General features: G+C 47.3%; 1 protein-coding gene across 1 annotated transcript in view; it reads right to left on the bottom strand.

The window, feature by feature from the left end:
* Positions 1 to 15,541: 15,541 nt before the first annotated feature.
* LOC107112316 (opioid-binding protein/cell adhesion molecule-like) overlaps positions 15,542 to 27,175 on the bottom strand; it is a 443,050-nt gene continuing 431,416 nt past the window's right edge. The window contains exons 3-4 of the mRNA XM_015413443.1: positions 15,888 to 16,013; positions 15,542 to 15,555 (exon numbers count right to left, since the gene is read on the bottom strand). Of these exons, the coding sequence (XP_015268929.1) occupies positions 15,542 to 15,555; positions 15,888 to 16,013 (140 nt within the window). The remainder of the gene's footprint in view (positions 15,556 to 15,887; positions 16,014 to 27,175) is intronic.

The raw sequence follows: 27,175 nt of genomic DNA, 5'->3' as shown, positions 1-27,175 counted from the left end.
TGGGAGGGGGGTGGAATCTCAGGATGGTGGGGTTTGGGGAGGGGAGGTGCTTCAATGGGGTATAATACCTTGGAGTCCACCTTCCAAAGTGGCCATTTTCTCCAGGTGAACTGATCTCTGTTACCTGGAGATCAGTGGTAATACCAGGAGATCTCGAGCCACCACTTGGAGTTTGGCAACCCTACCTTAGCATGAGAAATTACATCTTGTCCACATTTCCCTGTGTATTTTGTTTATGGAATGTTGGAGAATGGAGTTTGGGGAGCACTAAATTGGGCGGAGAAGGAAAACTGACAAGAGATCCAAACAGCATCTCTCTTCTTTTAATCATGGAAACGAGAAGCGAGCGCTCAAGAAAGTATCTGTTAAGGTAAGGGGCGGATTGAACACTGGAGTTTGTCCGCCTTTTCTCATTTTTTTTCCAACCACTTTAAGTTCTTTTCTTTTTCTTTTTTTGTTCAAGGGGAGAACAAAGTATTCGACTGAAGTCTACGTTGAAAAAAAAGAAGTGCCTTAAAAGCGTTTACCGGAAAGCTAAGATGCCTTTGAAAAGCTCTTCAGACTTATATAAATATGTATTCAGGATCAACTAAACACATAACAGGGATTTCTAGTATCTAAAAGATGTCTTGCTTCGATGGCTGCAGAGAGAAAAAGAAGAGAAGCCCAAGATGCTGGCTGTTAGGTTCTGATGTATTCTACTTGGACTCATGTGCTGTTGTTTGTGCATGTCGAGAAATAACATGCACAGCCAAGACTTTCGCCGTACATGGCTAGGGAGAGGAAACAGCAGGCCGTATGGCACAATCATCAGTTTTCTCGGCAAGAAAAAACAAAATACATGCTTTCGGGTATAAGGAGCTGCGATATTTCACACTTTAATATGAACACACAAAAGTTGCCTTATACTGAATCAGACCATTGGTCCAACAAGGTCCATCAGCATCCAATGAAGGTGATGGGTAGCAGATTCAGGATAGACAAAAGGAAATACTTCATTACACAGAGAGTGATTATTTTAATATGCTGCCAGAGGATGTAGTGATGGCCACAGACATAGACTGCTTTAAAAGGAGGTTAGGTTCATGGAGGACGGATCTATGACTGATGGACCTCTGCTCCATATGCTTATTTCACACTTTAATATGAACACGCAAAAGTTGCCTTATACTGAATCAGACCATTGGTCCAACAAGGTCCATCAGCATCCAATGAAGGTGATGGGTAGCAGATTCAGGATAGACAAAAGGAAATACTTCATTACACAGAGAGTGATTATTTTAATATGCTGCCAGAGGATGTAGTGATGGCCACAGACATAGACTGCTTTAAAAGGAGGTTAGGTTCATGGAGGACGGATCTATGAGTGGCTACAAGCCATGGGGACTAAAGGGAACCTCCACATTCAGAAGCAGTCAACCTCTGAATCCCAGTGCTAGGAGACAACATCAAGGGAAGGCCTTGACCTCTGTGCCCTGTTGTTGGACCCCCAGAGGAACTGGTTGGCCACTGTGTGAGACAGGATGCTGGACTAGAGGGACCCAGCAGGGCTCTTCTTATATTCTTTAAGATCAGTATTGTCTACTCAGTCAAATAAAGCCTTTTTTTTTTTGCTTCACCTATGACCTGATCATTTTAAACTGGAGCTGCCGGGGATTGAACCTGGGACCTTCTGCATGCAACAGAGCCACTGATACAATTTATTTATTTGAAACACTTATTCAATGCCTTTCCCCCTTGCAGAACTTGAGGTGGCTGCTGCTGTTGGTATTGCCAGCTGCTATACAGGATTGAAAAATAAAGTGTGACCTTCCTGCAGATTTGCACTCTAAATGACTAGCACTGCAATCCGATGTAGGGTTACTCCAGTGTAACCACATCGATTTCAAATGGACTTATCTACTGGAGTAACTCTGCAGAGGATTTGCACTGTAAGAGCTCAGGTTTCTCTCTCTCTCTTTTTTTTAACTTTTCCAGGTTCCCTTCTCAAGAGCTAAACACCAGGCATGGTTTGGGGATCTCCCACTTTCTCTGCCCACCACCAGCCACCCTGCTTATGCCTCCCTTCTCAACTGCCTACCCCACCTGCCTGTGCATCCTTTCCCCACCCATTTGCAAGTCCTCCCATTTGCTCACATTTGGAGCTCCATGTACCACCCATATACCCTTTCCACAGTGGCTCCAGGCTGTGTGTGTGGTTGGGAGTGCCACCACCACTGCTATGAGGAACAATCTGCTATGAGGACTAGCCACTGCTATGAGGACTAGCCAATCTTGTCGGATCTCAGAATCCACGCAGGGTTAGCCCTCGTTAGTACTTGGACAGGAGACCACCAAGGAAGCCCAGGGTTGCTACGCAGAGGCAGGCAATGGCAAAACCCCTCTGAACATCCCTTGCCTTGAAAATCCCATGGGGTTGCCATAAGCTGGCTGTGTGTCATTCGACAGCACTTTCCACCAATGCTCCCTCTAATGAGTGCCACCACCACTGCTATGAGGAACATTGCCACTATCCGCCTGCATGCTCTTCTCTGGTGGGGCCGGGCATGTGCAGCCAGGAACACCTTGGGTGGAGCGCTTGCAAGTGAACAGGCAGGGAAAAGTCATGCAGCTGGCAGGGGAGGTGCACGGATGGGTCAAGCCAGCCACAGTGGACCCCACTAGAAGCCGTATAATTTATTAGATATTCTGGGACATGTCAGAATGAACGGATGTGCAAAAAGAACACATTCAACGCTCTCCTGAAGCTGTATGTGAATGGTGCATGTTGCCAAGTGGCTAACCTATAAATCTAAAAACGGGGGAAACTAGCATCACAGAGGTCCCAGATACAGGAGTACCTATGATTCACTCTTTACACTATGAACCTTGTGGTCTGTTGAAATTGTTGAAATCAGGTTCCACCTAAACAGCCAGCAAACTGAAGAAGTTGAAGGAAACGCATCTTTTAAGTATCTAGAAGGGGCGTCTTTGCAGAGGCTGTTTGGAAAATCTTATGTCTGTGTGGACTCCTCCTATCAAGTTCTACTGATTACATGGACTGTATGTCTTATCTGCTAAGGAGGAAACATTGTATCTTATGCCTTATTAGAGTTATAGTATGCACTTAATTTTGTTGTTGTGACACCACCAACTTTATATTTGTTAAATACAATTTATATTTTGGCAATTTCTGATGGTGTTTCTCGTAGCAGAATTTGTATATCTGGGACAAGTGGCTAACCTAAGCAGAGTTACACACTTGTAAATCCATTGACTTAAACTGACATAAAATAACGGGACTCTGCTTAGAACCGGACTGTAGAAGTAGGGTTGCCAGCCTCCAGGTGGGACCTGGGGATCTCCCGCTTTTACCACTGATCCCCAGCCGACAGAGATCAGCTCCCCTGGAGAAAATGGCAGCTTTGAAGGGTGGACTCTATGGCATTGTACCATGCTGAGGCCCCTCCCCTCCCCAAACCACGCCCTCTCCTGGCTCCACCCCCAAAGTCTCCAGGTATTTTCCAACCCAGACTTGGCAACCCTATGTAGAAGACTGAGCTGCAAATAAGTTCTGGGATTCAAATCTCAACTCGGCTAGTGAACTTAGGCAACCTACCCTTAGTTTCAGTCCCCCTCCCCTATCTGTATATGGGGTAGAGTTGCCAACTTCAGATTGGGAAATTCCTGGAGATGGGGAGTGGAGCCTGGCTTTGGCTGGGGAGGTACCTCAGCAGGGTATAATGCCACAGAGTCCACCCTGCAAAGCAGCCATTTTCTCCAGGAGAACTGGTCTGTGTTGCCTAGAGATCAGTTGTAATTCTGAAACTTCTCCAGGCTCCACCTGGAGGTTGGCAACCCTAATGCGGGATACTGATATTGACCTACATAGACGACTAGCCAATCTTGTCGGATCTCAGAATCTACGCAGGGTTAGCCCTCGTTAGTACTTGGACAGGAGACCACCAAGGAAGCCCAGGGTTGCTACGCAGAGGCAGGCAATGGCAAAACCCCTCCGAACATCCCTTGCCTTGAAAATCCCACGGGGTTGCCATAAGCTGGCTGTGTGTGACTCGACAGCACTTTTCAACAATGCTCCCTCTAAGCTGTAGAGTCTTGTGAGCAAAAATTCTACTCTGCAAGCTACTGGTATTAAAGCTGTGAGTGAGTGATTTGGCTCCTGCCTAAATTAGTTTGCTCTGGAGCCGTCCTTCCTGAGCTAAGGCAAAAATCTGTGAGCCGGAGGCTAAAAAACTGTGCTAGCTCACACTAACACTGCTTTCCACCCCCCACCAAACTTATAGGGATGCCGTAAAGGCTACCAAAAGAATGGCTATGAAGTGCTTTCGAACACTTGTTAAGTACCATACAAATGCTAAGGCAGAGGCATCGAACTCATTTGTTATGAGGGCCAGATCTGACATAAATGTCACTTTGTCAGGCTGGGCCACGTGCGCCATAAAACAATGCCAGGTATTGGAGATATAAACTGTGTAAGCTCCAAGTTGTTGTATCCTCACTGCAAGGCCATGCTCGTTTCATCATGCTGAAGCCACAATTGGAGTGGCTCCACCCACTCCCCCTCCAAGCAGTCTCCTGTTCCCTCCCTTGCACTAGTTACTTGCGGGCCGCTTAAGAGCCCTGGAAGGGTCAGTTCTGGCCCCTAGGCCTTATGTTAGACACCCCGTGCTAAGGGATTGCTCATACCTGTGTTCCCTCTAAGCTGAGATAGTGTGAGCTAGCGCACAGTTTTTTAGCCTCCGGCTCACGCATTTTTGTCTTAGCTCAGGAAGGACGGCTCCGGAACAAACTGATTCATGCAGCAGCGAAATCGCTCGCTCACAACTTAAATGCCAGCAGCTCACAAAGGAGATTTTTTGCTCACAAGACTCCGCAGCTTAGAGGGAGCATTGGTTCATACTTCATTAGAGCTGGACCAAATCCAGTTTGAGGGGTCTGCCAATGTCTGGGTTTCAGTACGATTTCCCCCCCTGCTGCTTCTGAGGGTGTGAAGCGAAAGTGGGACTCTCCGTGCTCTTCTGGAGAAGAAGAGATGCAACTCCACCAAGAGCACAATGGAGCCAAACATGGTGAATGCAGCAGGAGGCATTCCAGGAGAGACGGGAGTTGGGGGGAGCGGGGGCATGTGTGATCACCCTACACTTCCAGCACCAACCAGCTGGGCTGCAGAGGGAACAGGCTGCTGCTGTCACAACACTCTCGCTTCCCTCTTGGCTGGCGTGGGGGGGTTCCATATGCTTGCATGCTGGGTGTCGTCTGTCAGTCAGCCAAACCGTGCTTCTCTCTGGTCTCAGCACCTAGGAAAAGGCTGTTCGCCACCAGGTGAGCAGCAGGGAGGGCTTGTTATTCAAAAATCGTCTATTTTATTCCAAGGTCAGCATCGCCATAGGCTACTGAAAGACATTTAACCTTGTGTCCTACATGCATCACAAGAGGAGCTTTTTCCAGCATAACACTGACTTACTGCTGGTGGACTCTCCATCATGCCTAAGGCCCAATCTGCATCTAGCATTTGTTCCGCTGTCTTACCAAACCCACTCTGGAACAGAAATTCCCTTCTACATTGCATGCCACTTTCACTTTGATTTTATGGCAGTGTCCAGACTGCATGCTGCTTTCTCTTCATTTGATCTCTCTCGGTTTGATGGTAGCCATCTGCATAGATTTATGGCCGTTTTATGGCCATTCAGGGGTGACCCTGCAGTCCGTAGGCATTGGCCCGGGGTATCTGAATGTGGTTTTGAGCCACATCTTTGGTCCTTTCTGCATTTGCCTGCCACTCCGGATTTTCTCAGTGTTCAAGTTGAGGCAATTTAAGTCCATGGCAAAACAGCATCCAAGTAACCCAGGGCAACAGCGGGCTGAAACCGGGCTGACCACTGAAGGGAGGTCACGTAGTGCAGAGTGAGGAAGAAAAACAGAATAAAAAGAAGGTTGAACTTGATTTCAGTGCAGAATGGGGGGGGGGACCTAAATTAAAAAGGTTGCATTTGACTTTAGTGCAGAACTGCTTGGAGGACACCTCGGTGAACATGGATTAAAAGGAGAGTGAAGAAAGGACCTTTTCCTGTTCCGGTGTGGGTTTGGTAAAACAGAGGAGCAAATGCTTGATGTAGACTGGGCCTAAATCCAGTTCTAGCTCAGAGCCCTTCTTTTCCCTGCAGCTTCCATCAAGGAGACCGTCAAAGGGGGAGGGTAAGAAGCCGGTGGGCACCTCTGCGTAGTGCCGGGGTCTAGTACCAGCTGAGAGTCTCCTCCCCAAGGAACAGTCGTGTTGCATTTTCATGTCATTGGTTGGGTTTTTTTAAAAAAAAGAATTATGCATTGACAGGGCTTTTTTTCTATAAAAAGCCCAGCAGGAACCTATTAGCATATTAGGCCACACCCCCGTGTTACCAGAAGTGTGGTCATCCAGCCACACCCACCTTTTGCTTCTTATTCTGTTGACCTTGTTTGTTGTCAAAACTCAGGGCTTTTTTTGGAGCAGGAACTCCTTTGCATGTTAGGCCACACACCCCTAATGTAGCCAATCCTAATGAGTTTCTGCTGTTGGGTGTGGCCTGTTATGCTAATGAGTTCCTGCAGGGCGTGGCCAACTCGGGAGCCAGCCGGAACTCCGTTCCTGTGTGTTCCTGCCCAAAAATAGCCCTGTATTGCATTTTAATACCAGTGGCATTTTTTTAAAAAAAGGTTGCTGTGATACTGGGAGGGCCCGTTGTAACTGAAGAGCAGGATAATAAGTAAATAGTTGGTTTGGTGTGTTTTGCTTGTTTTTTTTAGTCGCCACTCTGCCAGCGGGCCTCATGGCAACTTACAACACTTGAACAACACAATTCATAAGTTAAAAATGAACAAAAAAATATCAGGTAATATGTATTAAATATTAAGACACATGACTCAGGGGTGGGAAATGGTCAGTAAAATCAGTAGAAGTCCGTTTTTTCATCTTGGTCACTAATTTGTCAGGTTTTTTTTTTTAATGGTCAGTAAAGTCAGTATTTCTTTGATTTTTGTGAATGCAGTTTGTGTTTTTCTGTTTTCATTACTGCATTTTTGGGAAACATGATGACTTCCCAGTGAGAAGACAGAGGCTGATTTCGCACAAGGAGCTGTGCCACGGTCGCGCCTCCCTTTGCCCCATTTCCATTGGTCCATTTCCCACTCAAAGCCACGCAGCTGCATTTTGACCTGCGGCTTCGCCCGATTTTCCCTGCGGTTTCGTGATCCTGGTTTTTGACGCGATCCCACATGTCAGCGGCATGCCACAGTTCCGTCCCTCCGCGCCTGCGCATCAAAGAGGGGCCGGAGGGAAAAGCCGCAGCCGGTGCGATCACACCGAGGGACTCCGGAGGCAGTCCGTGGCAAACTGGTTGTTAGTACCTTCGAGCAGGTAGTTTTTAATTGTGCATTTTCGGCAGTACGCCACGGGTTTGCCACGGGTGCACTCCACTTCCCAGATGTTGCGGTGTGATCACGCCTGGATAATCCGCCATGCAATCGCCGCTCTCCCTCGGCAAATCCTCTGTGTGAACAGGGCCATAGTTTGATTTCGAATTGTAATGCGTAAGGCTGTGCCATCTCAGAAATGGACTCAGCTTCAGCTTATTATTCCCTTCCCCCCCAAAACAAAAACCCCTGGGAAATTAATATTTTTACTCTACCACGTTGACTCGAAACTTACTGTTTTGATTTCACACCTCCCTTACACAAATTGAGCTCATTAACCTTTCTGTATCTGGGCCATTTTCTTTTTCCTCACACCATTCCACCCTATTTAATACATTTTTCAATGCTATGTGTCCATGCCAATGACACATATTGAATAAACACCGCAAAAGAGACAAACAGATCAAAAACACCCAACAAAAACAGGTGGAACAAAAAAAAAACCCCAGAAAGGCTCACAATGATAACATGCACAAAGAGATGAAATTTTAAAAGGGCATATTGGTACGTTGTGAACTATGAGCCAGACCTGAACTACAGGGGGGATGTGGGCTCTGCTCATAATGGGCATGAGAAATTAAAATAGAAGGAGTTGATTTCCAAAACCTCACTCATTCCATAGATTTGAGCCAACGCCTTGGCACCAAGTATACTCATTCGATGCAGCCAAGGGTCTGCTTGTTTTGCCCCATCTCTTTTCAAACATGGATGGGCTATGGGGCTGTGAGAGCCACTATGGAGCAGTGCTGGGGTCTCTGATCTTTTTGAGCCTGCCGCAGGTGTTGGTGCCAATCACAAAATGGCTGCCACAGAAGGCGGAGCCAACCACAAAATGTCTGGAAGCGAGGTTGTGATGACCACTTAACTGGGGAGGTCTGGTTTTACTTTAAAAGTGTTGGTCTACAGGGTTTATCTGGCTGCCACCAGGAAATTTAAGGCTTTCCAAACCTTTATAATATAATATTCATCACTGGGTAGGTATATCGAGGGTTTAGGCTTTCATGAGGGTCTATGTGTTTCCTGGGAAGAATTTCTTTCAGAACTGGTATCTTAAATAAAAGTAGATTTATTGATATTTCACACACTTTTCTCTCCCACTGTCAGGGATCTGGGCATGTTACTTTGTAACACTTTTTTCTCCAAGTCCATATAATCTTTACTGTTTCCTAGACACTCAGCTTCAGCTTATAACTGTTTCAACACAGAACTGCTTGTCACTTTCTTTCAGACACAGCACTTAACTCTCATATCACACACAAGAAGGTCTCTCCTTCAGACCCCAGAACTAAACTCATCCCACACAGGGATGGGTCTCACTCCTCTCATACACAGAACTTCTGCTTCTCTCACAGAAATCAGAACTTAACTCATCTTCTGCTTCTCTCACAGAAATCAGAACTAAAACTGCTTAACTGAACATCAACTGTCTTCATCAACTGTCATATCTCTAACTGACACTCTTGACTGACATATCTGCTCATCCACACAGAATCATTTCCAAAACCCCTCCCCCTCTCTGTCACTCACCAATCACACCACTTGCTTGTTTCCACTACTCTAGACTATGATTCAGCCATGCATCCAAACTTTTAAAAAGACACACACAGATAAACAAGGAATCGTTACAGAGGTTATATACAACTCTAATAGTACAACATTTTAGGCAGCAGCTCTGTTTAACAGGATGCCTTTTAATCTGCGCAGCCAATCAGAAGCCCTGCTGGGCAAAAGCCCCACCTAGCTCCACCCACTTTCTCAAAGCACCTGGCAGGTGCCAGGAAAGGTGTGGGTGGTTGCTAGGGTGCTCAGGGGCCATGTGGCCAGTGTTCCCTCTAACCTGAGTTTTTTCGCCTCCGGCTCACACGTTTTTGTCTAAGCTCAGGAAGGGTGACTCCAGAGCAAACTAATTGATGCAGTAGCCAAATCGCTCGCTCACAGCTTGAATGCCAGCAGCTCACAAAGTAGAATTTTTGCTCACAGGACTCCACAGCTTAAAGGGAGCTTGGGGGACCCCTGCTGGAGTGGTTAGCGTGTCAGACTAGGATGTGGGAGTCCCAGGTCCTAATCCCCTATCAGCCATGGACGCTTCCTGGGTGCTCTCTCAGCCTAGCCTACGTCACAGGGTTGTTGTGAGGATAAAGTGCAGAAGGGGGAAATGATGTAATCAGCCTTGGGTCCCCATTGGGGAAAAGACCGGGTATAAATGAAGTAAATAAACAATTTTATTAATTGATAATCCTGCATCAGGATGCCTAACAAAGACATCCCGCACATTTGTCATAGAACCTGTGCATGCTGTAGAAGACGTATATATTTATTTGATTTGTAGACTGCTCTCCCCCTGAAGGGCTCAGGGCAGAGTGCGACATTCAATAAACATGTATACTAATCGATCGATAATAATTAAATTTGAGGTTAAAACAATTAAGCCATTAAAACAACTAAAACTATACAGTACAAATCAGAACTCGTTCAGATGGCGTTGGAAACCAATTTATAGCATTTCCCCTGGAGGGGGAAGGAGTAAAGGAGGCCAGGATTGATGACAAATCATTGCTGCCCTCAACCGTAGGCCTGGTGGAACATCTCTGCCTTACAGGCCCTGCAGAACTGGACTAAGTCCTGCAGGGCACGGATGTTGCTAGTTCTTGGAATGTATGATTCTCGGAATGTAAGATTCTCGGAATGTAAGATTCTCGGAATGTAAGATTCCAGGCTGCAAACTCAACTGAAGAGGGTGCTGGCCAGGTATACTGGGATCTCCCAATCACCCCTCACACACCAAGTACCAGTCTGCCTTTATACTACTTAATTTCGTTACAGGGAAAAACTTGCACGCCTCTAAGGCTGAAATTAAGCAGACTCTGGAGCACGATGGAAGACAGGAGGGCCTGGCGTGATGTGGTCCATGGGGGTCGCAAAGAGTCGGGCTCGACTGTGTGACTGAACAACAACAAGGCTGTCAGGCTGTTGAGGCTATTACTCAATCAAAATATATATCACTTGACATAGCGGCATTTTTTAAAAAATGAAAGCAGCATTGAAGCAAAATAATAGCAGATACAGCAGTATTTTTTTAAAAAAACAAAACTAATGTCAACCCAGATAATTTTTTTTCAAAATCCTTGTAAAACAGCAGAACTTAAATGAGATTATAGAAACTTTAGAACTATTCATTCCTAAACCGCAGTAATGAACCGAGATCAGCAAAAAGATCTGAGTGAACAAATATGTTTTCACCTGGCACCAGACACCTGAAAGAAAGGTCCAGCAGCAATTGAGCGGCCAAAGATAGGCACCCCACATTGGGGCGCTGTAACCAAAAAGGCTCTGCTTCCTGTACCAACTAGCCTGGCTGCAGTTAATCGTGACAGACAAACCAGCGCCTGATGACTAGGGTGGCCAACCTCCAGGTAGGGACTGGACATTTCCCAGAACTGCAACTAATCTCCAGATTGACAGAAAGCAGTTCCACTGGAGAAAATGGCTGCTTTGGAGGGTGGCCTCTACGGCATTATATCCCACTGAGCGCCCCTTCACTCCCCAAACCCTGCCTTCCCCCTCCAGTCCAGCAGAGCTCTTCTTATGTTCCTATAGACAGTTTTAAAAGGGGGTTAGACAGATTTATGGAGGACAGGTCTATCAGTTGCTACTAGCCATGGTGACTAAAGGGACTAAAGGGAACATCCACATTCAGAGGGGTTAGACAGGGGGTTAGACAGATTTATGGAGGACAGGTCTATCAGTTGCTACTAGCCATGGTGACTAAAGGGAACAGCCTTTGTCTACTAGTGCCAGGAGGCAACATCAGGAGAAGGCCTTGGCCACTATTTCCTGCTGTTGGACCTCCAGAGGAAATGGCTAGCCACTGTGTGAGACAGGATGTTGGACTAGATTGACCACTAGTCTAACCCAGCAGGACTATTATGTTCCACCCCACAAAATCTCCTGTAGCAACACATTAGAGGGGGACACACTGACTTTCAGGACCACTAGAGTGTCCCCGTTCGCAGGGAGGGCGGGATAGAAATATAATAAAACAAAATAAATATTATTAATGTTTTCATCCAGAGCTCTGACGGGGACTGTTCTCGTGAAGTGGAACCATCAGGTCAAACAAGTCAATATGACAGGCATGGAACTAGCCTCCCCTGCCCCCAAAGCTGATGGACAAAGGGCTTACCATGTCAAGTAGGATTTTTGTAGCAAGACCTCAGTACTCCAAAAAAGAGGTTTTTTGAAAATATTGCAACACGACATCCGGGGGAAACGCCGCTGACCCAATTCTCAGAAGGCTAAGAGGCTCTAATCTCGAGCGTTTCTCTCGCTCTCGCTCTGCAGAGCGCCTTGGGACAGAAGGAGCCAGGGAGACACAGACATGATGCATTGTTGTCGTTATAAAAGCCAGCTCCTCGCCTTTGAGCACGTTTTCAAAGATAATCCATTTCTTTCTTTTGGCTATCGAAGAAACTAGGAGCTCCGTCCCGAAATGCAGGATGATTCTTTTCTTCTTCTTCCAAGGTAGCTGTCGCTTTTGTTTACTTAAGCACTTTTTATGCAAAGACCCTGAAAAGCTTCTTTACAAACATGACTGGGAACAATATATTTCAGAAGCCATGAAAGTGCTAGAGATGGGGGCGGGGGAGCTGTGCCTTTTCAGTGTGCAAACAATATCACACATTTCCCCCCAAACCCCAACAACAACAACACCTTTGGTAATGGTTGGATGCCTATTCAAGCCCCAGGAAAACTCCTTTGCTTCCTCTCATTTATAGGGTTTCATACTACAGCAGAATGAGGGTGCAGCCTCACACACACCCCTGTGGGCATTTCGGGGCCTGCCCCCCCCCAACTTCCTGCCAAGGACCCCTGAATTCCATCCAGCCCCCTGGCCCCCAGCTCTCTGGGCCGCCCGGAGGACTCCTGACTCTCTGGACCACCCGGAGGACTCCCCACTGCTGCCCCTTCCATAAGTGTGGCTTGCTTCCCCAGGCAGAATGCAAATGCTGCAAAAGTAAGTTTTTAATTTTAAAAAATTACATTTTATTTTTATTTTGTGATGTCAGTGCCCCCAGACTTATTTAAAGGCCCCCCAAATTACAAAATCCTGGCTACGGGCCATCCATTTTTATTCCTAGGGGAAGCTAGGGTTGTCAGCCAGAAGACGGGCCATTGTGCAGCGCTAGAGCATCTGCTTGGTATGCAGAAGGTCTCAGGTTCAGTTCCCAGCATCTCCAGTTAAAAGGCTCAGGTTGCAGGTGATATGAAAGATCCCTGCCTGTGACCCTGGAGAGCTGCTGCCAGCGTGAGCAGACAATACTCATCTTGATGGACCAAGGACCTGATGGACCAAGGATCTGTCTCCATGTGTGTATCCTTCTGACCTGAGAAACCAGCACTGGTAACCAGCAGTGATATCTGGATAAAATACAAGTTCCTAAAAGGCTCTTCTCAACTTCAAAACGGGCCATGCCTTCACAACACGGTGAGGATATTGAGCGTTGGGAAGGCACAGCCCATTTTGAAAACGATATTATAAATTGAATACGCTGAGGCTGATTTTCAGTGTGATCCTTCGTCAGCGGTTCCAACTTGATAAAGCCATATTGAGGAAGCTGGCCGTTCCGGAGTTCTTCTTTGGGAACCGTTCCAGTGTTCCTCTTTGGAACTGTTGGAGTAGATCTCTTCTGGAAGCTCGTTTTTTTTCCTCCTTCATATTTTTTTCTCCTTCATATTGTGAAGCACATTGTTCCTTAGGAGGGACTGAGCCCCTTGTCACTATGTCACTACCGGGTGACATGGGCACGTCACATTTACTTTCTGCTTCTTTCCTCCCTGCTTTTGGTGAGTCGTGTTTATTTCTGACTGGGGGTGGTGGTCTGGGGTTCCTCCCCCCCACTTTCTGATAGCCCTCAAGCACGGGGGAGGGGCTCCAAACCAGGGGATTCCCCACCTCCAACTGAGGACTGGCAACCCTATTAGCTTCTGCGCTCTGACGAGACCAGGGTACTCTGAGCGACCGGGGCTGATACTCCTCGCATCTACAATCCTTCAACGGGAGATGCCAGGGACCAAACCTGGGACCTTCTGCAAATGCAAACCATGTATTCCATGACTGAACCATAGCCTCATCCCCAAAAGTTGGTAATCCCCAAGCTGTTTCACACCAAGACAGACCATCGCAGCCCTCTAGCTCAATACTGCCTGCTTTTTTTTTAAGCCCCCGGAGGGTGGGTGGCGAGCCTGCATACCCCCTCCTTCGGCCGGAGTGCAGCTTCACCCCCAGGAGGTCCGGGAGGTGAGTCTGCTAACGGGCCGCCATAAACTGGAAGTCCCAATACTGTCTGCTTTGATTGGCGGTAGCTGTGTGGTCTTAGGCTGAAAAGGACTTTTCTCAAAAGCTGCAACCTGAGACTGAAGCTGGGATCTTGTACATATCAAATATGGGCTCTAAGCCTTCCCTTCAGTTGCTTAACATAAACATGTATTTATTTCTGCTCAATTTATGAATCAGGGATAGTTGCTCTTCATCTCACACCCGTCTCCACACAACACGCTTCTGACATCTTGTGCTGCTGAAGGGAGTGGGGGAAAAGTAGGACACCCACCAATCATTTGTTCCATCGTGAGATTATGAGACGAAACCTGGCAAGAAGGAATGCTCCATTTCTCCACTCAGGCACAGTGTTGACAGTCCATGGAGGTCCCCTTGCAATGTACAGTTTACAGCACGCACCGTCCATCGTGGCTGGCCCTGCCTGCCATATTGAGACGCTTCTTGGTTTTTGCTGCTGGGAGCAAGACCAGCATTGCCCAGCAGGCAGATCAGACAAAGATCAATGAATTGCCCAAACTGGAAACCAATGAGCCTACGTCACTCCAGCATTTAAACCTCTTGCCCTCATTCCCAACTTCTGTACACCTCCTGCTGCAAACCTCAAAGCCATCTCTCACTGGTGTTAGCCATTAGTAGGCATAGATACCTGTACTTCCTTTCCAGGAATTACACAGCCCAGGGCGTATTCCCTTCCCTTTTTATATCACAATCTTCTCTGGTGCACCATCATCAACTGTCAGACCCCCAGTCCAGTTACTCTCGACAACTCTCTCTTGGCAGTGATAAGTTTATTGAGATACATGCAAGATCCAGAAAGTCACTGTATTAGAACTGAAGACTTTTGGCGGGTACAAACTTAATATAGATAATTCGAATAAAAGCCCCTTCCTCCCCCCAGGCATATGTCGCATTCACACCACGCCTAACATTGCCATCCCAACCAAGTGAAAGATATATGTCTTGGTTATCTACAGCTCAAGCTGGTACAGAGAATCTCTCAAGGACACGCGAAGAAAGTTATGACTTCTAGAAGCAAAAGTTCCATTCTCTCACTCATTCACTTAACCCCCCCTCCCCACAGGAATTCCCTCCCCCCAATAGCTATGGCAACCAAAGCAAGCAAAGCGAAGCATGGTTTGACATCAACAAACTAGCCTACATCCATGTTCCTCCAGATGCATTCCACAGGCCCTGATTCATAGAAAATTGTCATCAAGGCTACTCAAACTGGCAAGGTCAATTCTGTTGGAAATATGTCAGTTGCAAGGTCTAAATTCCAGTCATTATAGAGTTAAACTGTATACCTTGTGTGCTATTGTTTAGCCTGACCTGGAAGGAGACCTGGCTCAGAGCCAATGCAAACAAAGCCCCCAAAACTGAAGTCTGTTTACAAACATCATTGGTTAATGTAATCAAGTGATTTCCTTCTAGGGGTCAAGAAGAAGGAGAATCTCCATTGTTGTTACAATTGTTGTTGAGAGACCGTGTGGTCAGTCTGTAAAGCTGTAGAGATGTAGTCTTTGTTATTTTGTAGGTTTCCTGTGTACCCTACCCTTAGAAATAAATATTTTTAAAAAGAAAGAAATGACTTCTCCATTGCAAACCTTCAAGTATTTAAGTATTTTTTGCCAATTTTCCCAACAGATTCTCCCAACTGCAGGCTAATCATATGCAATAATCTGACTCACAATTTTTAACCCTACCTCTGGTTTGCTCCATTTTCATCACAAAACATTCTGGTCAGCTGTTTGTGGCCAGTTAACATGATAGATCTACAAGGAGACAGTTCCCCAATCCAGAGACAGACACAAAAGAACCTGCTGTGGGAGGAACCATAGAGAAGCTCAACCCTCCACCATAAACTGCCGTATTGATTGCGCCTCAACGTTTACAACTTTGGGTGGGTGTACTATTTCTGAGAAGCCTTCTGTTCCAGAATAACATAACACCCCTCAGGGTGTTCACATGAAAGTACAGAATGCAACAGCACTCCAAAACATACACAGCACAGTGCTTCCTTCCTCCGTATATGCTGCACTCTGCCCTCATCGAGCCAGATGGCATCCCCCCTTCCTTGCAACTTCAAGCTCAAGCGATTCCTTACCTTTGCTGGACAGATGCCTCCATGTCACCGTAGGTTCTGGTCTCCCAAAGGCCAAGCACAGGAGGGTTACACTGCTGCCTTCATTGACGGTGATGTCTCTGGAGATGTTTATGATCTGGGGAGGGACTGTAACAAGAAAGGTGGGAAGGAATTAATACCTAAGAAAAACATTTGCCCCCCCAGACGGAAGAAACAGTCAGACAACGAGGTTGGATGAAATAAGGCCACTTTATTAAAATATTAACTAAACGGCAAAGGGCATAAATGAAGACAGCGGCACGGCAAGGCCTGGAGTCGCTTTGACCACCATCCTTAACTGTATAAACGACAAGACACCACAGCCCTGGGTTGGAGCCAACTGTAAGTCGCTTACAAACCCAGCCGGGCCAATACTTGGGATGCGCCTTCAGGAGCCCTCAAACACCACCGCACGGCCAGCACTGAGTCTCCATCGTGGCCATCCCCATAGGCAGTCTGCAAGCCTCATCCCAGGCCGCACAGCTGCAGGGTTGATCCCGCAAACCCCTCTACACCCCCCCCCAGGGGTTATTAATTGCTGCGCAGGCTCCGCTCCCCCTTCTGGAATGAACGCGGCACCGCAGTCTCCCCTATTCCTCCTTACAGGGAGGCAAACGAGGCCCGCAAGAGGCATGCCGTGGGCTGTCTCTTGCGAGTCGGATTCCCAATGATGTTAGCAATGGAGGACATTCCACTCCTTCTGGTCCTTGGAAAACCAGGAATATTTTGCCAAACATCTGGCCTATGGTCCTTTCTGCATTTGCCTGCTACTCCAGGTTTTCTTAGGTCCTTTTGGCACTGGACCTTAAATCCTGGTTCAGCCCTGTCCCTGAACATACATTCTACACTCCACGCAAGTTCACCCCTGCAATTATCTCGGGGTATTTTTTTTGTTTCCACATTACATTTCCGGTAACCCCGTTTTCACCCCACACTTGTCCCGGGATAAACGGACGCTGTCATAACCAGGGATAAATGCAAGGTATTGTGTCGCCAGCTGAACTCTGATAAAACCAGGGATGAGATCTGAGTGCGGAAAGGACCTTAGTGTTCGAGTCGAGGCAATTTAAGTCCACGGGAAAACAGCATCCAAGTAACCCGGGCCAACAGCAGGCTGAAACCGGGCTGACCACTGAAGGGAGGTCATGGAATGCAGAATGAGGGGAAAATCCGGAATAAAAGGTTGAAGTTGATTTCAGTGCAGAATGGGGGGAAAAAACCTGGATTAAAAAGAAGGTTGATTTCAATTTTAGTGTAGAATTGCTGGGAGGACACCGCGGGGAACGTGGATTAAAAGGAGAGTGCAGGGAGGGGCTGTGTTCTGCGTGTGAACCAGACACTGAGAGGGGGTGATGATCCCAGGATGACCCAGTGAGCATCATGATAGAGTGGGGATTTGCACCTGGATCTCCACAATCTAATCGCCACACCACACTGGCATTGACTCAGATGCAATTAGTATCGAACTTGGGCTCTGCAGGAAGTGGACTCTGATCAATTTCCCCATTCAAGGGCTCATTTTGTCATTAACTGATGTCGCAGTGCCTTTAGGAGTGCAAGAGAACTGAAACTATGCTAGAGAGTACCAGACATACATGGGTAAGCGATATTTCTGGGCCTCTTGCCATTCCCAACCAATGGAACAGCAAACACAGCTTCCACTGGCTCCGGTCTCATGGCTGGTTCTTGTGTTTCCCGTGAGCACAAGAGCTAGGACTTGAAAATGCACCTTGCCACACCATGAAAGTCTGAAAGAAGAAGAAGGGATTGGATTTATACCCTGCCCTTCACTACCCAAAGGTGTCTCAGAGCGGCTTACAAACTCCTTTCCCTTCCCCTCCCCAAAACAGACACCCTGTGAGGTAGGTGGGGCTGAGAGAGCTCTTGACAGAAACTGCTCTTTTTTCAAGAACAGCTGTGCCAGAATTATGGCTTGCCCAAGGTCATCCAGCCAGGTGCAAGTGGAGGAGTGGTGAATCAAACCCGGTTCTCCCAGATTAGAGTCCACGCACTTAACCACTGCACCAAACTGAAACAGGGAGACTACCTAGAAAAACCTTCAAGCAAGCCTGCATGCCACAATTTCTGTTTCTGATTAGGAAGCTGCCCCCCTTAATCTCAATGGGCACAGACTAACGACAGTTGCTTGGGGCTGGCATCACTTGGCAATCACACCTTGTTCATCACTTGGCAACCACACCTTTAAAAGGAGAGCCTGTGAGGAAGGCACAACAAATAAGCAGCACAGACAGGACTTTCTAGTGACATGTAAGCTGCTCACAGCTGAAACAGTAACTGGGTCGGCCGTTACAAGTGGCATTTGCAAACGCTCAAAACCGTCTTCAAAAAGTGGCTCATGGGAGGTTTCTGTGCATGCACGTTCTTGCACTGCGACATGGGAATTGTAGTGCAGGCACGGAGGAAAGCAACACATGACCTAGGCAACAATATGACGCTTCTTTTCCTTTTGGGCACAATTGTGTGTCACTTGATGCATTGTCCCACCTGTTGTATTTACTAGAATGGTTCTCCTTGTAGCAAAGGAGTTCACAGCCACTCCAGCAGCTTGTACTTCCTTATCCGTGCTCTTCATCACAAAAATGGGTTAGCGCCACAGATTCAGCTGAGAACCATTTCCGTGGTCATGTGGCCGGCATGACTAAACACCAAGGCGCACAGAACGCTGTTACCTTCCCACCGAAGTGGTACCTATTTATCTACTTGCAATTTCTTGCTTTCGAACTGCTAGGTTGGCAGGAGCTGGAACTAGAGATGGGAGCTCACTCCATCATGCGGCACCCAGGTCTCGAACTGCTGTGGGGACTTGTAAATGGCGGAAAGTGCCCTCAAATCACAGCTGACATATGGTGACCCCACAGGGATTTCGAGGCAAGAGACATTCAGAGAGGTGGTTTGCCATTGCCCGCCTCTGTGTCACAACCCTGGTATTCCTTGGAGGTCTCTCATCCAAATATTAGCCAAAGTTGAACCTGCTTAGCTTCAGAGATCTGACGAGATCAGGCTGGGCTGGCCTGGCCTGGCCTATCCAGGTCAAGGTGCCATGTACTCTGCTCAGAGATATACTGTACATATCTACAGGATGCAGTGATGGCAGGGCAGCTTTTCAGCTCACCACGATGCCACCCCCAAGGGTGAAGTCAGAGAAATCAATGTCATGAATTCACTTATGCAGGATGGGAGGCAACCTGGTGACACCAGCCACTAAGAGGCAGGGCACACAAAACACATGAGTAGCAGTGCATCCAATATTAACAAAGCATGGGGTTATTTTTACCACCCCTCCCAATTCAGCCTTAAAATATATGTGATGGGAATAGACCCGGGTATGTGCTTTAACGAAGGACAAGGTTAAAAAAACATGCTTACAAATGTCATATCTGACATGCTACTTGGGCATTTTGTGCTTAGGTATTCATATATAAGGGGAGCTGCGGTGGCTCAAGTGGTTAAGATGCTGAACTGCAGGCTGGAAGGTCGGTAGTTCAGCAGTTTGAGACCCGAGTTGCCGCATGACGGAGTGAGCTCCCGTCTCTGGTCCCCGCTCCTGCCAACCTAGAAGTTCGAAAGCAAGAAATTGCAAGTAGATAAATAGGTACCACTTTGGTGGGAAGGTAACAGTGTTCCATGCGCCTTGGCATTTAGTCATGCCAGCCACATGACCACAGAAACATCTTCGGACAGCGCTGGCTCTTCGGCTTGGAAATGGAGATGAGCACCGCAACCCTAGAGTCGGATTCGACTGGCTTTCGAGCAAGGGAAACCTTTACCTTTACTATTCACATCTAATATTCTCCTAAAGGCCAACCCAAAGAATCAAGCTTGTTTCTATTCATATATTTGAATAACCTCAACTTAGGTCCTGTTCCTTTGTCACAGAATGCTGGGAGCTAGGCATGCCAGCCTCCAGGTGGGACCTGGGGACCCCCCAGAATTACAGCTCATCTACAGACTACAGAGATCAGCTTCCCCTGGAGGAGATGGATGTTTTGGAGGGTGGGCTCTGTGGCATCATACCCCACTGAGGTCCCTGGTTTTCCCAGGCTCCATTCCCAAATCCCCATGAGTTTCCCAACCTGGAACTGGGAACTCTACTGGGAACCCCGTAATTGTCTCCCTAGATTGTCCAGATCCATTAGTTCCGTTCCGGAGACATCTTGTAAAGGCTGAATTCCAGTTCTCATTTTTTTCCTCTGTCTCCTCCAACCCTCCAACCCACATCCACCTTGCCTTTCAACTGGGGGGGGGGGAGATTAAGAATATTTTCAAAATATCTTGAAACCTCGGGGAAGGGGAAGGAAGAAAAGAGACATTGGCTTTCAATCCGTTAGTCTGCTCCTGGCAATATAACGTGCCACAGATTTAAAGGACAGCTGATGCCTTGTGGAAAGCTTTAAAAACAACCTATGGAGAGAAATGATTCAGCCTTTCTGAATCTAAAGGGGGGGGAAAAATTCTATATTTCTGTTCACTGGTTCTTTATTACAAAGGACACTGGCGCGAAAACATGTTCTTCAAAGCTTCATCTGCGTCTCTGCTGTTTATTCCCCACCTGAATCATAATCTCTTGTTTGTGCCTTCACAGTTGGTTGCTATGGAAGTTATTATGTCCTTGGTATCTCACTTCCCCATCACGACGACCATAAAAAAGACAACGGATCTGGTTCAAGGAGAAGGTGGGTCCCCCTCGGGGCTCCAACCAAGGTCCGTCAATGGAGTTTGAGCGAGAAACCCACGCGAGTCAATGGGTGTATATTCAAATACAGTTTATCCGGGATTACCAAAGCATCCATGGAAGATAAACTCTGTCACCACCACAGGCGAGGGTGAACGGCGAGCCGACTCTGATTGGGAACTCAGACAAAGAAACACAACGGCAGCTACCTCCCGATGAGGAGGATTAGGGAGCGGCTGGTTCCCTGTCCCTCTTTGTAAAGCAGAAAAGTCACAGGACTGCAATTTTTGTATCACAGCTCTGAAGAAAGCAGTGCCTGGCGTGTCCCTCGCCCTTGTCTTTAAGAGAACCATCCTTCCCTCAGATAGGTAGCCCTTTGAGGGTGGAAACCCTTGGTCTGGTGGTGGTGGAAAGTGCCATCAAATCACAACCGACTTTTGGTGAACTCGTAGGGCAAGATGAGTTCAAGGCACGAGACAAACAGAGGTGGTTTGCCACTGCCTGCCTCTGCATAGCAACCCTGGACTTCCTTGGTGGTCTCCCTTCCAAATAGTGACTGGGGTTGACCCTGCTTAGCTCAAGAGATCTGATAAAATCGGGCCAGCCTGCTTCTGTGTTGCAACCCTGGACTTCCTTAATCGTCTCCCGGGCTCTTTTTGTAGCAGGGACTCCTTTGCATATTAGGCGACACACCCCTAATGTAGCCAGTCCTCCAAGAGCTTACAGTAGCCCCTGTAAGAAGAGCTCTGTAAGCTCTTGGAGGATTGGCTACATTAGGGGTGTGTCACCTAATATGCAGAGGAGTTCCTGCTACAAAAAGAGCCCAAGTACTAACCAGGGCCAACCCTGCTTAGCTTCTAAGATCTGACAAGATCAAGGTATCCTGGTCCATCCAGGTCCCAGCAGAGAACTGTGGCTAGTCCAGTCAAATTTCTTTGCACTGCTCTGGCATCTCCCAGGTTATAAGACTTCCACCTGGCTTCTTTAGGGATGGAGCCAGAATGGAGACTGTTTCAAAAGCACGTGTACTTCTAAGCGTGTTGCAAAGAACTCACGCGCACCTGAAAACACAAGAGGGCAAACTGAGTTGGGTTTTACTTATTTAGAACCTCTGTACACTCCCTGCCCATGCAGATGGGCCCTGAAGGTGGCTAGCAAGGGAGTTCAAATATATACATTTTAAAAAAAAAAATCCAAATAAAACCATAATAAGAGTAAGGCAAACCTTCAACAAAGCACGGAGGAATTTAAAAAAATGGGTGCCAGTCTGTATTTCAAACCAGTTTGAAGGCCTTCCGGAAGAGAAAAGTCCTTAGCTTGGTCCAGAAGACTGGCTGGGATGGTGCAAATATCACCGCACAAGGGAAGATACTGCACAATTTTGGGGGTGTAGCCAAAAAAAAAACCCTCACTGGTCCCAGCCTATCTAACCTCCGCTAAGGCCAGAGGTTCCTATGGGAAGATAGTGTAATTCAGGGCTCTTTTTGTAGAAAAAGCCCAGCAGGAACTCATTAGCATAATAGGCCACACCCAACAGCAGAAACTCATTAGCATATTAGGCCACACCCCCTGATAGCACAGCTATTAGCACATTAGACCGCACCCCCATGTTACCAGAAGTGTGGTCATCCAGCCACACACACCTTTTGCTTCTTATTCTGTTTACCTTGTTTGTTGTCAAAACCCAGGGCCTTTTTTTGTAGCAGGAACTCCTTTGCACGTTAGGCCACACACCCCTAATGTAACCAATCCTAATGAATTTCTGCTTTTGGGTGTGGCCTATTATGCTAATGAGTTCCTGCTGGGCGTGGCCAACTCGGGAGCCAGCCGGAACTCCGTTCCTGTGCGTTCCTGCCCAAAAATAGCCCTGCTGTATATGAATCTCAATGCTCCGGCAGGTTGCATGGAAGAACTGTGTGTCTGGAAGGTCCGCTCCCAAGGTCAACTCCAGGGATCCCCAACGTGGTACCCCTGGGCATCACAGTGCCCACAGAAACCTTTCCTGGCACCCACCAAGTGTTTTCAGAAAGTGAGTGGGGTCTGGTGAGGCTCTTGCTCAGGAGGGCTTCTAACTGGGCCACTGGAGATCCCATTGGCTGTGTAGATTAACATTGTGTTGGCAGCAGCTGCTACCAAAGCATTGGTTTTCTTCTCTCTCAGTCATCTCTCTCAGAGTATCTTTTACAATTACCCCTCCTCCCTGTACTTGGGCCTCCTCTGTGTGGTTGGCACCACCTCCCGCAGCTGCTATTTCGTAGTTAGCTCGACTCCTGCAGCCACTATCTGGAGGTTCTGCCCACCGCCCTGTGTTTGAATTCCCTTTTTTCTTTTTTTTAAAAGAATTTTATTAGTCTATACATAGAAAAAGGGAAGGGGGAAAGAAGGGAAAAGAAAAGATACAGAAACATATTTAAAAAGTCCAATTTAACATTCTGCATGCAAATCATCCCATGAAAACTTCACAGCGATTATAGCCATCGTTCTTATTGTTCTTCGTGTAATCTTTAGTTTCTCAGTATTTGTGTCTTAACCAGTCATAAAATGCCCTCCAGGGTCCCATCAATTCTTCCTCCATTTCTCCTTTTAATATATTTGTCAATCTGTCCATTTCGGCACAATCCATAATCTTCGTTATTAACTCATAAAGCCCTGTGTCCGAATTCCAAAGGTGCCCACAGGCTCATAAAGGCTAGGAACTCCTGGTCTACTCTAAGGTTGGGAATTTTTACCCAAACTGAGTACTCCTTCTGCTCCTATTTGGGGAGAGGCGGGTAATAGGGGGAATCATTCCAAGCCACTGACTATGTAGGCGAAAGGCATATATTCTCATTCTAACTAGGAGAGTTATGTATAGTTTTTGGATGAGTGACCTTGGAATACAACAGCAAGACGTGGTAGAATGTGTTGCTGCCTACTACCTATCTTATCTATCAAACAGATTGTGCATTCTCATGAAGTTTAATAGTGTGATGCTAATGGAATTATGTGGCAGTCCAAACTCAGAACCACTTCCCATGAGAATAAATACATGCAGGCTTTGCACTGCTGGAACTGAATGATAGGAAATGCCCTCCCCACTAGGGCTGCCAACCTCCAGGCGGAGCCTGGTGTTCTCCTGGAATTACAACTGATCCCTCCAGGCTGCAGAAATCAGTTCCCCTGGAGGAAATGATAGCTCTGAAGAACAGAATCAGTGGCATTGCATCCCCACTCCAAACTCCACCCTCCCCAGCCACTGCCCCCAAATCTCCAAAAAGTTCCCCAGCTGGAGTTGGCAACCCTGCCATCCACTATTATCACGTGCTTGTGCACATTTCCCCAGTCATTCATCAATCAATCTGTTGCACTGATTAGCCAGAGACCATAAAGAACACGAGCGTCGAACATTATGTATGGCACCCTGACCTGGATAGCCCAGGCAAGCCCAATCTCATCAGATTTTGGAAGCCAAGCAGGGCTGACCCTGGAAAGCATTTGGATGGGAGACCTCCAGGGAATACCAGGGCCAGGAGGCCAGAGGCAGGCTGTCAAGCCACTTCTCTGAATGTCCTCCGTGCTCCAGTAGGAGTTGCCAGAGGTCGCCATGACTTCCAGGCATGGGCACACACACAGACAAATGCAAAAATACACACACAAAGAAAGCCCTTATGTATGGCAGGGACCCCAACCTTTTTGAGTCTGTGGGCTCCGTTGGAATTCTGGCACTGTGAGGTGGATGCAGCCACGAAATGGCTGCCAGAAAACGACTGCTTGTAGGAGGCGGAGCCAGCCACACGATGAACGCTGCAAGCTGACTTTCAGCCACACAGTGAAGATCCTTGTTCTGTGGTGGCAGCTGCTGCCGAAGCAAAGGTTTTAAGCACCTGCACAGTCAATCAACTCTCCAATAGCCAATCAGAAGCCTTGCTGGGCAAAAGCCCCGCCTGGCTCTGCCCACTTTTTCAATTCAATTCAATTCAATTTATTACAGGTCTATACGACCGAAGTCTTGACCAAGAGGATACAAAAGGGGAATAAAAAAGGTACATAAAATAGACATAACATGTGTCAAGGTATGTAATCCCAGCCACATAAAACCCAGGCTGAGCCCAGAGGCCTACTTTTTACAAACACTTGGCGGGCACCAGCAAAGGTGTCAACTGGCACCATGGGCACCATGTGGAGGACCCCTGGTGTATGGTTTCTCAGGCGCATCAAAAGCAGAGGGTGCTGCATGAACCGCTAAAGCATTGGTTCGGAACAAATAAACTGCCCAACTGTTTTCGCCTCGGTATGTCAAGCAGAACAATTTTCGGGGAGAAAAGGATTCCGGGATCTCTAGAAACTGCAAAAGATGCCGGTAACAACTCTGTATGATAGAACGTCGATACAATACGTACCTGCATTGCTTTGGGCTGCTGCGTCTGAAGTCCCCCCCCCCCGAATGCCCTCACTTAGATAACGCATTATATCATGTCATGTCAGATCAGATCCCATTCTATTTATGATTGCTTTTCTTCCCCATGTTGTGTTTTGTGAAGAGAGATGATAGGGAACGAGAACAAATTATTATGAATCGCAAGGATATAAATACACGCCATGATTCCAGTGACATCACAAACCACTCAAGCTGTGCTCTGGTGGTTTATAATGATTGTTTCCAGAGCATCTCTCAGCATGTGTATTTATAGCCTTGTTCACAGCTTTCCCTGTCCTTAATGCTCATGCGGCTCACAAATTTTGCTTTCCGATAGCTGCAAAATTCTCCCCGCCTGGATTTCTCCCTGGGCTTTGAGGGTCTGAATTTACCTGAACTTATTCGCCAAGTCGTACCAGCTGTCATTCCTACCCCTTTTTCATTATTTCTGGACTAAGTTCAGACCACCACCCATGTATAGTTTTCAATCTCTATCTCGCATCTGTTTTTCCTTACAGGTTGCTGATAGTACCAATACACATTGGTTAATCACAGCACAGAAAGAAGTCTTGCTGCAACCACACAAAGCCATCGCTGTTCCTTTTTGCATAGTGCTTCAATTAATGCGTGTGTGTGCTAATGAACTTAAGGAAAAATACAGGCTGAAAACTGCCGCAAACTGTGCCAGGTACCAATTCTGAAATTGTTAAACCAGAAGGCAGAAAAACTACAACAGTGGACCCCAATGTGATGCCCGTTGGCATCATGGTGCCCGCCAGCACCTTTCCTGGTGCCCACCAAGTGCTTTTGGAAAGTGGGAGGGGCTAGGTGAGTCGTTGGCCCAGCACGGCTTCTGATTGGCTGTGCAAATTAAAAGGCACCTATCAAACAGAGCTTCTGCCTGAAATGTCAAATTGTCACTATTATGTATGGGTAGAAGCCGATCCACAGAACGATCTCAGATTAGACCAGGAGACGTTCACACGAACTAACTTTGCCAGCTCTCTCCAGCCCTCTCTTTTCCCCCTACTCAATTTTCAGACGAGTGTAATCCTTTGCTTCTCTTACCATCCACCATCAATACAAAAGCCAGTACACAGGGCTGCTTTCCGTGGCTAGCCACGTTCCTTGGTCTTTTCAAAATGCGATGGACACATCTGTCATGCGCACGCAACGAAATGCTGCACATGGCTATAAACCCCTTCAGTGTGGCTTTAGCGGTACAGAGTCACAGCTTGTGTTCAGAATAAACAACTCTGATGACCAACATGTACGGTTACCGGACTCTAGGTGGGGCCTGGTGATTTCCTGCTATTTTGACTCATCGCCAGACAATAGAGATCAGTTTCCCTGGAGAAAATGGCTGCTCTGGAGGGTGGAGGCTCACCCCCAAATCTCCCTAGAGTTCATCCCCAAATCTCCAGGTATTTCTCAAACCACAGCTGGCAACCCTACCAACATGTCATTTCACATGACAAAAAAATATATTGATTGATTGATTAAATTTCTACCCCTCCCTTCTGGCCAGAGGCAGCTCAGGGCAGCTTACATATGCATCCAACAGCTGCTTGATCTGCAGAAACTGGGGAGCACAGAACCATTATTACTAGCTAATGCCCGAGGATCAAGCGACTGTTCAAAGCAGAGGCCAGTAAAACAGGCTCTTAGTTAAAAGCCAGGGCAGACATAAACATTTGGGGCTGGTGCCTAAAATAGAGCCGCGCCAGGCGAGCCTCAAGGGCTCCATAAATTCCATTAACGAGGCACCGCTACTGAACGAGCACTGTCTCTGGTCACCACTCACCTCCAAAGAGGGTGGCCATCCGCTAGGTGGTAGCTGGAGATCTCCCACTATCACAACTGATTTTCAGGCAAAAGAGATCATCAGCTCACCTGGAGAGAATGGCCACTTCGGATGGTGGACTCTACGGCATTATACCCTGCTGAGGACCCTCCTCTCCCCAAATGCTGCTCTCCTCAGGCTCCGCCCCCCAAATCTCCAGGTATTTGCCCAACCCAGAGCTGGCAACCCTACCTTCAGAGGCAGGGGCACATAGAAGAAGAAGAAGAAGAAGAAGAAGAAGAAGAAGAAGAAGAAGAAGAAGAAGAAGAAGAAGAAGAAGAAGAAGAAGAAGAAGAAGAAAAAGAAGAAGAGGAGGAGGAGGAGGAGGAGGAGGAGGA

The sequence above is a fragment of the Gekko japonicus genome, unplaced genomic scaffold (genome assembly GCF_001447785.1).
Source record: "Gekko japonicus isolate JY-2015 unplaced genomic scaffold, Gekko_japonicus_V1.1 scaffold146, whole genome shotgun sequence".
NCBI lineage: Eukaryota > Metazoa > Chordata > Lepidosauria > Squamata > Gekkonidae > Gekko > Gekko japonicus.
The sequence above is the reverse complement of the archived record's forward strand: the minus strand, read 5'-3'. Positions and strand labels throughout refer to the sequence as shown.